Here is a 12,111-nt window from a genome sequence, read left to right on the forward strand (position 1 = left end):
GAAAGCTAGGTTGATTTCATGTCTTGGCTGTTGTGAATAGTGCTGCAATGCACATGGGAGGGCAGACAGCTCTTTGACATACTGATTTACTTTCCTTTGGGTTCATACCTAGTAGTGGGATTGCTGGGTCATATGGTAGTTCTAGTTTTAAGGACAAAGCTATTATTGATGATTCTTAAAAATAGTCAGGCTTGCTTTGGCTAAAGAATGAATTCACTCAAGGGTGTCAGTTAAGTCACAAAGAATTAAGAATGATAAAGTTATCAAATGATGATATTTACCATGTTACCAGGTAACAGGGGAAGAATCATTAATGCCAGGAGGCATCCTCAGAACTAGAACAATTAATTCAGCAGATCCTTCAGGAATCTGGAGTCATAGCAACCACAACAAGGTTCATGATTGATTGATTGCAAAATGGGCCTAATCCTCCAACCTTTCCTGTACCCAAGCCCCCTGCAACACGACTTTGCAGCTCCTTCCACTGAGGCGAAGCCTGTTTCTCCACCTGTTGAATCCCTGCCCAATACTGTTTTCCCACTTCCACTTTGATACAACACCACTCCCAGGAAACCTTTTGCATTCTTATTTCTGTCTCAGCACTTGAGACTCCAACCTGTAACACTAGGAATACAAAAATAAATAAGATAGGCCGACAGTCCCTGCTTTTAAGGAAAGCAAATAAATGTTTGTAGAATAAAATGTTTAAAAAAAAAAGAGTATCATTTCCTGTGTTCTGATACTCTAGCTATATTTTCAGAAACCAAACTAGGATGTAAAGATCTATAACTTCAAATGAAGACATCAGGACCTAAAACTGAGGTGTATAAACTTTCTATGGTTGTGAAACTTGGATTTTTAAAAATAGGCCTTGTGTTATTCTGTCTTCACATTGCTATAAAGAACTACCTGAGACTGGGTAATTTATGAAGAAAAGAGGTTTCATTGAATCATAGATCCACAGGTTTAACAGGAAGCATGACTGGGAAGCCTCAGGAAACTTACAATCAGGGCAGAAAGCAAAGGTGAAGCCAGGCACATCTTACCGTGAAGGAGCAGGAGAGAGAGAGGGAGCGAGTGGGGAGGTGCCACACTTTAAAACCAACAGATCTCCTGAGAACTCACTCACTATCACGAGAACAGCACGCAGGAAATCTGTCCCCATGACCCAGTTGCCTCCCACCAAGCCCCTCCTCCAACATGTGGGGATTACAGTTCAAAATGGGATTTGGGTGGGGACAGAGCCAAATCACATCAGGCTTCCAAAGCAAGGTCAAATAATCTTCACTTGAGTAATCAGATATCATCACTTTATATATCCTTTACCTACTTCTGGACAAAAATGTAGTGTCTTTGCATTGTCCAGAAAATACCATGGTTCCACTGACCACCTTCTTTTATAATACATCTTTGCCTTCTTCGGCTACGAATATTTAAATCAAATTGGCAAATTATGCCACCGAGGACACTGAAAAAAATGTAGACAAGGACTCTATTTCACCAGGGCAATGATCCCAGCGGAAGCTTCCAGTTCAGGCAAATTCATGAGCTGGGACTGTCTCCCGGTTATGTTACCTTCAAATCAGAACTGATCCTGTCTTTGTAGCAACATATACATTTACCCTGTCAACCTGGCAAAATTGCTTGAATACCTACTATGTAAAAAGTGTAGGCATCATTGCATTGTACAGCAATACATGCAGCAATATGAAAGAAACAAATATAGACCAGGCATGGTGGCTCACGCCTGTAATCCCAGCACTTTTCAGAGGCCAAGTGGGCATATCAGCTAAGGTCAGGAGTTTGAGACTAGCCTGGCCAACATGGCGAAACCCCATTTCCACCAAAAATACCAAAAAAAATTAGCCCGGTGTGGTGGCACCTGCCTGTAATCCCAGCTACTCAGGAGGCTAAGGCAGGAGAATCACTGGAACCCGGGAGGCAGAGGTTACGGTGAGCTGAGATAGCACCACTGCACTCCAGCTTGGGTGACAGTGTGAGACTCAGTCTCAAAAAAAAAAGAAAAGAAAAGAAACAAATATAGAAACACCATCTATCTGGCATAAGCAGGCAAAGAAGTGCACCAAAAAAGATAATTTGTCAAGGAACCGAAGCTTATGACTTTGAGCACCAGGATCCAACCAACTCCACATCCCCACTCTTACCACCTGGGCCACCATCCCTTGCCTGTAGATCTGTAAAATCTCCCAACCGCTCTCCTCCACCCACGCAATCCTTGGGAGGCCAGAGAGGATTTGAGTCAGATCATGCCAGTCCTCTTGTTAAGACTGTCCAGTGGTGCTCCAGTTCTCTCCACGTAAAATCTGGCAGGCCAGGGATAAAGCCAAAGCTCCACTACATCCTGCTATGGTATCCTAGCCCCTGGTCATGCCAACGGTGGGCATGAAAAACCAAGTTGCTTCACAACTTATGCAGCCAAAAAGCCCCACAGCTCACTGGTTGGGTTTCTCTCCAAGTTTCGCACTCTGTTCTTGCTAGATTTCTGCTCACTATTCTAGACTGCAATGGGCCATGGAGGACCCACACTCCTGCTCCCATCTCCATGAGTTTACTCCCAGTAAGGGCTCCTCTAGCAGCTTGGGGGTGGGTAAAAATGGGGCCTATGTGCTTTTATATAGAGCAGTGCTTATCATTTTTTAGCTAAGGCATGTAGAGATTTTGTGATCACCCTGTGTGGCCCTAAATATATCCACGTAAAGCAGAAATCAGAGTCTACCTGACAACTATGGTGGACATTGGAGGCTCTTTCGTGTTTCTCGTCAGCAAGTGACATTTCTTCCACCCGTCAGTTACATTGTTGATGATTTTTCTTTTCCACAGGGGCATTCTGTTCGGCTTTGGGGTCAGATTAATCTCTTTTGGCAATTCATGTCTTGCTAAGATTCTTTCCAAGCCAGAGAGCTCAGGATTCTCACCTGGTAATAGAATAAGCATTAATACATTCAATGTTCCTCTCCATCTTTGCATAGCAAGAGTTAACAAGGCAGATTTGAAAACATATATATGCAGCTTGATAATCCCTATTTAGCTTTGTCATTCCTTTATTCCAACAATATTACTGGGCACCATTTAGATCTTAGCCTGGTCCTAGACATCTAGCAGATACATTGTAAGTAAATAAAAGAATGAACAAGGCCAGGCATGGTGGCTCACGCCTGTAATCCTAGCACTTGGGAGGCTGAGGCGGGCGGATCATGAGGTCAGGAGATCGAGACCATCCTGGTTAACATGGTGAAACCCCGTCTCTACTACAAATATAAAAAATTAGCCGGGCATGGTGGCAGGCGCCTGTAGTCCCAGCTACTCGGGAGGCTGAGGCAGGAGAATGGTGTGAACCCGGGAGGCGGAGCTTGCAGTGAGCTGAGATCCGGCCACTGCACTCCAGCCTGGGCAACAGAGCGAAACTCCGTCTCAAAAAGAATAAAAAAATAAAAAAGAATGAACAAACAAGCAAACAAGCAGGCAGGCTGGGACCACACAAATAGAGTTGGTTATGTGTGCATTCTCAAACTAAGGGCAAGTTACATACAATTATTATTATTATTGTGATTCTTATTTTCCCTTTAATTGCATACTTAATTGGAGATGCACATTTTGAAGCTTCCCGGAAGAAATAGGGTGAATGTTAACATTATTGTCAGGCCACGTAACTTGGGGCCCCCTTTTACTGGTGATTTTGCCTGAGCAAGGGTTACAACATGGATGGAACTGAAAACAACAGCATGCTCTGTCAGTTAGGATGTGGGAGTGTAACTTACTGTTCTTTTTGATTCCACAAAATTCATTTCTGGCCAGAAATGAACTGTTTTTTCTTGCTCTGTTATAAGTGTGTCTATTTTCAGCTATGTCAGTGGGAAATGCCTTCCTTCTTTTGGGTGTTCCAATAACTGAGACTTGAGGTTTGGATTGTTGCAGCCTGCTGTAGGAACTCTGGATGGCCAGTGGCACAGTTACAGCGCATGGTAGAGCTGCTTGGAGATGAACTCAATACCAGAGGGGCTTAGATCCTGTGTTATCAGAAATGGAATAGCATCCCTCCCTGGTCAGCCAGCACCTCCGTGAGAGCTCCACGATGGAGTGCGGTGGTGCAATCATACCTCATTCCAGCCTCGACCTCCTGTGCTCAAGCAATCCTCTGACCTCAGCCTCCTCAGCAGCTGGGACTACAGGCATGCACCACCACACCCAGCTAATTTTTGTTATTATTTGCAGAGATGGGGGTCTCATTTTGTTGCCTAGGTTCATCTCATTCCCAGCTTCAAGTGATCCTCCTGCCTCAGCCACCCGAAGTTAACTTTATATTTAAAATACAAAAGAAAAACCTGGGGTTGTTTTTGTTTTTTGTTTTAATTATGGGTGTTTAGTTCTTTTTCTTTCTTTCTTCACGTAATCATTTCTGGGTAACCAATATAGAGTAATATAGGCAAAGCATCCTTCAGGTGAAGAGGAGATTGACAGGAAAAGGAACAAAACCTATTTTTAAGGTCAAAAGAAATTTCTTCTGGAAGGAAGGCTTTCGACCCAGCAGCAGCAAGACAGCAGTCTCCATGTTTAAATTCTTGGTCTGATGGATGAAAGTCAGAGAAATAGGGCCATGTCTACAGGATGCATATGCAAGGAAATCACTATATGTTTGGAAATGGCATCTTGGCAATGGAGCAAACTTTTAGTGATGAATTCAAGACCTCAAAGGCCAATGTGTTCCCAATGACTGACTGGACTCAGCCTGAGGCCAGGTCCCTGAAGGCACAAACTCAGGACTCTGAGGGGTCATTTCTTACCCCTTAATGCCATTCACCTCAGCCGCATGAACCTCCTTAAACTGGCTTCCAACCATAGCAAAGAATCACTGCACCCAAATACCTCTGAAACAAAGGCACCCCGCTGCTGCTTGGCAGTTGCACATGGCAGGAATTACCAGCTGCTAAACTTGTATGGACGTCTATCGCCGTCTACATTGGGAAGCTACGGAGACAAAATCTAAATCTACATAGAATGGGAATGTCTCTAGAAAATCGAAACCCATTTCTCCAACTTCACATAAATAATTACTGCATTTTTCAATGTTAATGTTGCATTTTAATTACAAAAGTAAAAGGTTTCCATTGGAATAATTAAAATGAAACAACTCAGCAAAGTCTACACAGTAAAAAGGGGAAGTTTTGCTTCGTTTTCCTTCTCCAAGCTCTATCCTTTCTCTGGAGGTAGCCGCTGTCCTGAATTTCCTAAGTCTCCTTCAAAACTCTCTTCTATGCATTTATAGACACACATATATATGTACACATGTAGAGTTTTCTTTTGGCATACATGGATCCATACTGTGTATCTTCCTTTGCAGCTTATTAAAACTCTATAATATGTACTGGAGATATGTTAATGTCAACCTTCTTTTTAACAGTATTCCACTGTATGGATATATGCCTTCATTTAATTATTCAGCTACTGGATGTCATAGGTTGTTTAAATTTCTGACTATTATAGACAATATTTCAGTGCATGGCCATGTTTATCTATTTTTGTGCTCAGGTACAAGTTATTTCTGTAGGATAATAACTAGAAGTGGAATTGCTAAGTTGAAGGACATGTACATGTAACAGGATGTGAAAATATACCTTTTTCTGTTGGGTCTGTTTCCTCCAAGGCCCCAAAGTCTGAGAAAACTCGAGTAGGTGCCAGACACCTATTCATGCACAAGACATCCATCCATATGTGAAAAAACGGAGCATTCATTCAGGATTCCTTAAGGCACTTGAGGATTTCTTTAGGCACAGAGTTGGGGCAGTGCTGTGTACTATGTCATTCCCCTTCCTGCTCTTGGCTTTAAGGGGACTTTAGAGAAGTACCTGGGGAATGGGACTATGTCTCCTAACACTGGTGCGTCAGTCTCCTATGGCCGTCCTAACAGTACCACAAAGGGGGTCGCTTGAAACAACAAATTCATTGTTTCACAATTCAGGAGGCCGGAAGTCAGAAGTCAAGGTGGCAGCAAGGCCATGCTGAAGCCTTGAGGGGAGAATCTGTCTTTGTCTCTTCCTAGTTTCTGGAGTCTGCCTGCAATCCTTGGTGTTCCTGGACTGTGGATGTATCGCTCCCATCTCTGTCTCTACTGTCACAAGAGGTGTCTCTTTCTTCTTATAAGGACACCAGTCATACTGGATGAAGAACCCTCTCTATACTTATTATGACCTCATCTAAGTTTAATGACTTCTGCACCCTGTAAAGACCCTATTTCCAAATCTAGTCACATTCTGGGCCCCTGGGAGTTAGGACCTCCATGTGTCTTGTTGAAAGACAATATATGTTGTTGAGGGACATCTATGTATTTTGTTGAGCCCATAACACCTGGAAACATAACGGTGAGTGGCTGGGATCACAGCTGCCTGTGGCCACAGAGAAAAGAGGGCAGTGTTGGAAGCCAACTGTGCTTTCATTAACCGGGTGAAGGTATGGGGAGCAAGGGCACAGATTTTCTATGAGCTAAATGTAAACGCCAGCCGGACTTAGTGGCTCATGCCTGGAATCCCAGCACTTTGGGAAGCCGAGGTGGGTGGATCACTTGAGGTCAGGAGTTTGAGACCAACCTGGCCAACATGGCAAAACCCTGTGTCTACTAAAATTAAAAAATTAGCCGGGTGTGGTGGCACATGCCTGTAATCCCAGCTACTCGGGAGGCTGAGGCAGGAGAATCGCTTGAACCCGGGAGGCGGAGGTTGCAGTCAGCCGAGATCACACCACTGTACTCCAGCCTGGGGGACAGAGTGAGACTGTTTCAAAACTAAAGAAACTGGCCGGGCGCGGTGGCTCAAGCCTGTAATCCCAGCACTTTGGGAGGCCGAGACGGGCGGATCACGAGGTCAGGAGATCGAGACCATCCTGGCTAACACGGTGAAACCCCGTCTCTATTAAGAAATACAAAAAAAAAAACTAGCCGGGCGAGGTGGCGGGCGCCTGTAGTCCCAGCTACTCGGGAGGCTGAGGCCGGAGAATGGCGTGAACCCGGGAGGCGGAGCTTGCAGTGAGCTGAGATCCGGCCACTGCACTCCAGCCTGGGTGACAGAGCGAGACTCCGTCTCAAAAAAAAAAAAAAAAAAAACTAAAGAAACTAACTAAATAACTAACTAAATAAATAAAAATGTAAACCCCTTAGAAAATACAGTTGACCCTTGAACAACATGGAGGTTAGGGGCTCTGACCCCTGCCCAGTTGAAAATAAGCATATAAGTTTCTTTTGTTAAAGAGTCTTGGCTGGACTCGGTGGCTCACGCCTGTAATCCCAGCACTTTGGGAGGCCGAGGCGGGTGGATCACAAGGTCAAGAGATCGAGACCATTTGGCCAACATGGTGAAACCCCGTCTTTACTAAAAATACAAAAATTAGCCGAGAGTGGTAGCGCATGCCTGTAATCCCAGCTACTCGAGAGGCTGAGACAGAGAATTGCTTGAACGCGGGAGGTGGAGGTCGCAGTGAGCCGAGATTGCACCATTGCACTCCAGCCTGGGCAACAAGAGCAAAACTCCATCGCAAAAAAAAAAAAAAAAAAAAAGTCTTGCTATGTTGCCCGGGCTGGTCTCGAACTCCTGGGCTCAAGCGATCCTCATGCCACAGCCTTCCGAGTCGTTGAGCGTGGTAGTCTAGCACCTGTACCACGCCACCACATCCAGCTACTTTTTTGACTTTTGATTCACTCAAAACTTTTACTAATAGCCTACTGTTGACCGGAAGCCTTACTGTTAACATAAACAGTTGATTAACACATATTGTAAATGTTATATGCATCATACCTCACATTCTTAAAGTAAGCAAAAAAATGTTATTAAGAAAATCATGGCCAGGCGCAATGGCTCATGCCTGTAATCCCAGCACTTTGGGAGGCCGAGGCGGGTGGATTGCTTGAGGTCAGGAGTTCAAGACCAGCCTGACCAACATGGTGAAACCCCATCTCTACTAAAAATACAAAAATTAGCCGGGCATGGTAGCAGGTGCCTGTAATCCCAGCTACTTGGGAGGCTGAGACAGAGAATCACTTGAAACCGGGAGGTGGAGGTTGCAGTGAGCCGAGATAGCACCACTGCACTCCAGCCTGGGAGACAGAGCAAGACTCTGTCTCAAAAAAAAAAAAAAGAAAAAGAAAAGAAAATAATAAGGAAAAGAAACACATTGACACCACTGTATTTATCAATACTATAAGCTTACACCATCTGTTTACAAGAAAACTTGTCTGTCTGAAGTGGCAGGCAACTATTCAATATACAGTACATATCAAGCAACTCAACTTTTTCTTATAACATCCTGATTTTTCTCTGCTTCTTGGGAGTACTTCCAGCATCACTAATGGCACTTTGTGTGTGTCCCATGGTGTTATTCAAGTTTTATGGTATTGCACTAAACACACAAAAAATGCATGAGAACTGTAAAATCACTTTACTGTGATATGTAATTTACTAGAGAGATGAGCTGCTCACACAGAGATGACTGGCATCACATGGCATTTTAAGTGGCTATTCACACCACTTGACCTCACAGCAAGAGCAACGGGAGGTGGCTATGAAATTACTACAGCACTACGGTATTGCTACAGTTACTTTTCTACAGTTAGGATTTAATACTGCATCTTTTTTTTTTTTTTTTTTTTTTTGAGGTGGAGTTTTGTTCTTGTTGCCCAAGCTAGAGTGCAATGGCATGATCTCAGCTCACTGCAGTATCTGCCTCCCGTGTTCGAGAGTCTCCTGCCTCAGCCTCCTGAGTAGCTGGGATTATGGGTGCCAACCACCACACCTGGCTACTTTTTGTATTTTTAGTAGAGACTGGGTTTCAACATGTTGGCCAGGCTGGTCTTGAACTCCTGCCCTCAGGTGATCTACCCCCTCGGACTCCCAAAGTGCTGGGATTACAGGCATGAGCCACTGTGCCTGGCCTAATACTGCATCTTTATTCTCATTTACATTTCCCTTGACTGTGAATGACACCAAATACAGTCTGTAAGTGCTTGTGTAAGTTTTTATAAATTTTAACTTTTCCTAATAGGTTTGTGTACATTTTATGGTAGTAAATGATAAAGTAGACTAGTATCTACATATATTCTATGCAGTCACGACATTCCTTTTTCTCTCTTTTTTTTTTTTTTTTTGAGTCTCACTCTGTTGCCCAGGCTGGAGTGCAGTGACACAATCTCAGCTCGCTGCAAACTCCACCTCCCAAGTTCAAGCAATTCTCCTACCTCAGCCTCCCAAGTAGCTGGGATTACAGGCGTGTACCACCACACCTGCCTAATTTTGTGTTTTTAGTAAAGAGAGGGTTTCACCATGTTAGTCAGACTGGTCTCGAACTCCTTACCTCAAATGATCCACCCGCCTCAGCCTCCCAAAGTGCTGGAAATACAGGCATGAGCCACCATGCCCACCACCCTAATTTTTTCTTAATTTTTTTTATTTCTGGACTATATGATTGGTCTACAAATTTTTTCAAATTGTGGCAAATCTTCAAAAAAATTTCCAATATATTTATTGAAAAAAATCCACCTATTGTTGCGGGATCAGGAGGACCAGAGAAAGACCTTGGGGTGTATACAGAAGGATATGTTTATTATCGAGTGCACTTAGACCCAGCAGATTTAACGTCCAAAGACTGGGCGCAGAACAAAGACAGTACTTGACTTTTATACTTCATAAAAGGGGGTGGGTTAGCTTGAAGCAAGCTTACAGTGGCGTGAAAGCAGGGATAGAGAGGCAGGATAAAGACAGTTAATTAAGTTGTAACAGGTTCATAACTCAGGATTACACATGACCGTTGCCAAGCAACCCAATGTCTGTTACCTAGATTTTGCCTAGGCATGGGCTTACCCTATAACCTTCATTATGGCGCCCAGGTGGCCACAACTCAGGCCTATTTAGAGGCTCATGACCTTCACTCTACTGCTTAGACAAAACAGAATTACTTTAAGTTACTATTTACAGAGAACAGGAATCTATAAACTTATTCCATAAAACAAAGGAAAATTTAATTTTCTTCTCCCTGTGTTGAGGGAGTGCTGGGAGTTTCCGGAGCACATTAGATAGTATGACTAAAACTTTTTCTGGGTCTGGGCTGTGCCTGTTGCTGCCTTTGGGAAAAGTCAGCCTAATCCAGGAAAGTTTATTTCTTTTTTTTGTTGATTTTATTTTTCTTTAATCTCCTGCCACACCATAAGTGGACCTGCACAGTTCAGATGAGCTGTTCAAGGGTCAGCTGTAGTCGTTTGGCGCCTGCTTGAATAGGAGGATCTCAGGAGGGTTTCCGTCAAAAGATGATGCAATTTCCGTTGAAATAGGATGGAAGTGAATCTTACAAAAGCTGGGGAAGGCGGTGCTATGGTCTGAATGTTCATGCCCCTCAAAATTCATATGTTAAATCCTAACCTCCAAGGTGACGGTATTACATGGTGGGTAGGCCTTTAAGAGGTGATCAGGTCATGGGGGCGGTGCCTTATAAACTAGGCCTGAGAGAGATACCTACCCCAGCCCCTTCCACTACATGAAGACGCAGCAAGAAGGTGCCATCTATGAACCAGAAAGTTGTCTCCAAACATGGTATCTGCCTTGATTTTAGACTTCCCAGCCACCAGAACTATGAGAAATAAATTTTTCTGTTTATAAGCTACCCAGTCTATAGTATTTGTTGTTATTTTTGTTTTTTTTTGAGCGGAGTCTCGCTCTTGTCGCCCAGGCTGGAGTGCAATGGCACGATCTCGGCTCACTGCAACCTCCACTTCCAAGGTGCAAGCGATTCTCCTGCCTCAGCCTCCTGAGTAGTTGGGATTACAGGCACCCATCACCACGTCCGACTGCTTTTTGTATTTTTAATTGAGATGGGGTTTCACCATGTTGGCCAGGCTGGTCTTGAACTCCTGATCTCAGGTGATCTGCCCATCTTGGCCTCCCAAAGTGCTGGGATTACAGGCGTGAGCTACGGCTCCTGGCTTCGGAATTGCATCCTAATCTCTGTGGCAGCTGCTATTTTGTTTTCTAAGTTCATGAGCACAGGTGGCTGCCTCTACCTTTGTCTTCCACTTAATCAGGATCAATTTAGGAAGCAGACTCCACCCAATGCTGCAAATTGGCCCCATTATCAATGACCCCGACAGAATTTCAGGAGTGGCAGGCCACTCCAAACTGCACAAAGTACAGGTTGCTTATAATCCCCAGGAGAAAAGAAAATATCCAGCTTCTTCGCGGTGCAATCATGGCCATAGGAGGAAGGACTAGCAGGAAACAGAGCAAAGGAACAAAGTTCAAAGCCTGCCCTCTTTCCACGTGGAAGTTCTCTCCCTAATCTTAAAATCAAATATAAAGCTTAAATTGTAAATTGAGCAGCATTTCCCTCTCAGTACCCTTTCCATTTTCCCACAGGTAAGCTTTGCCTAAAGAAGAGGGTCAGGCCTGGCCGTGTGCAGTGGCTCACGCCTGTAATCCCAGCACTTTGGGAGGCTGAGGCAGGCAGATCACGAGGTCAGGAGATTGAGACCATCCTGGCTAACTCAGTGAAAACCCGTCTCTACTAAATATACAAAAAAAAAAAAAAAACTAGCCGGATGTGGTGGCGGGCACCTGTAGTCCCAGCTACTCAGGTGCCTGAGGCAGGAGAATGGCATGAACCCAGGAAGCGGAGCTTGCAGTAAGCTGAGATTGCGCCACTGCACTCCAGCCTGTGTGACAGAGACAAACTCTGTCTCAAAAAAAAAAAAAAAAAAAAGAAGAGGGTCAGGCCTAACTTGGCTCACAAAAGACTATTTATGCAAAAGGAACATGAAGAAGAAATGGATAATCAGCACATGAGTATATTCTGGAATAAGCTTGGAAGCCCATGGATGGGGACATGTGTCTAGAGGACCAATCACCCCGACAATGTAAAGAACGAGTTCTGACCGGGTGCAGGGGATCCCACCTCGAATTCCAGCACTTTGAAGGCAAAGGCGGGCGGATCACTTGAGCTTGGGAGTTTGAGACCAGCCCAGGCAACATGGCGGTGTGGGGGGCTGGGGGCATCTCTACAAAAATTTAAAAATTAGACATTGTGGTGGCAATGCACCTGTAGTCCCAGCTACTGGGGAGGTCG

The 12,111-nt window shown here is 44.4% G+C and overlaps 1 protein-coding gene across 1 annotated transcript in view; it reads right to left on the minus strand.

Annotated features, from left to right (window-relative positions):
• The window catches only part of TEX56 (chromosome 4 C6orf201 homolog), a 51,605-nt gene that overhangs the window by 38,444 nt on the left and 1,050 nt on the right, over positions 1-12,111 (minus strand). The window contains exon 2 of the mRNA XM_045390464.3: positions 2,738-2,936. Coding sequence (XP_045246399.2) covers positions 2,738-2,936 — 199 coding nt within the window. The remainder of the gene's footprint in view (positions 1-2,737; positions 2,937-12,111) is intronic.

This window comes from Macaca fascicularis, chromosome 4, assembly GCF_037993035.2.
Source record: "Macaca fascicularis isolate 582-1 chromosome 4, T2T-MFA8v1.1".
Classification (NCBI taxonomy): domain Eukaryota; kingdom Metazoa; phylum Chordata; class Mammalia; order Primates; family Cercopithecidae; genus Macaca; species Macaca fascicularis.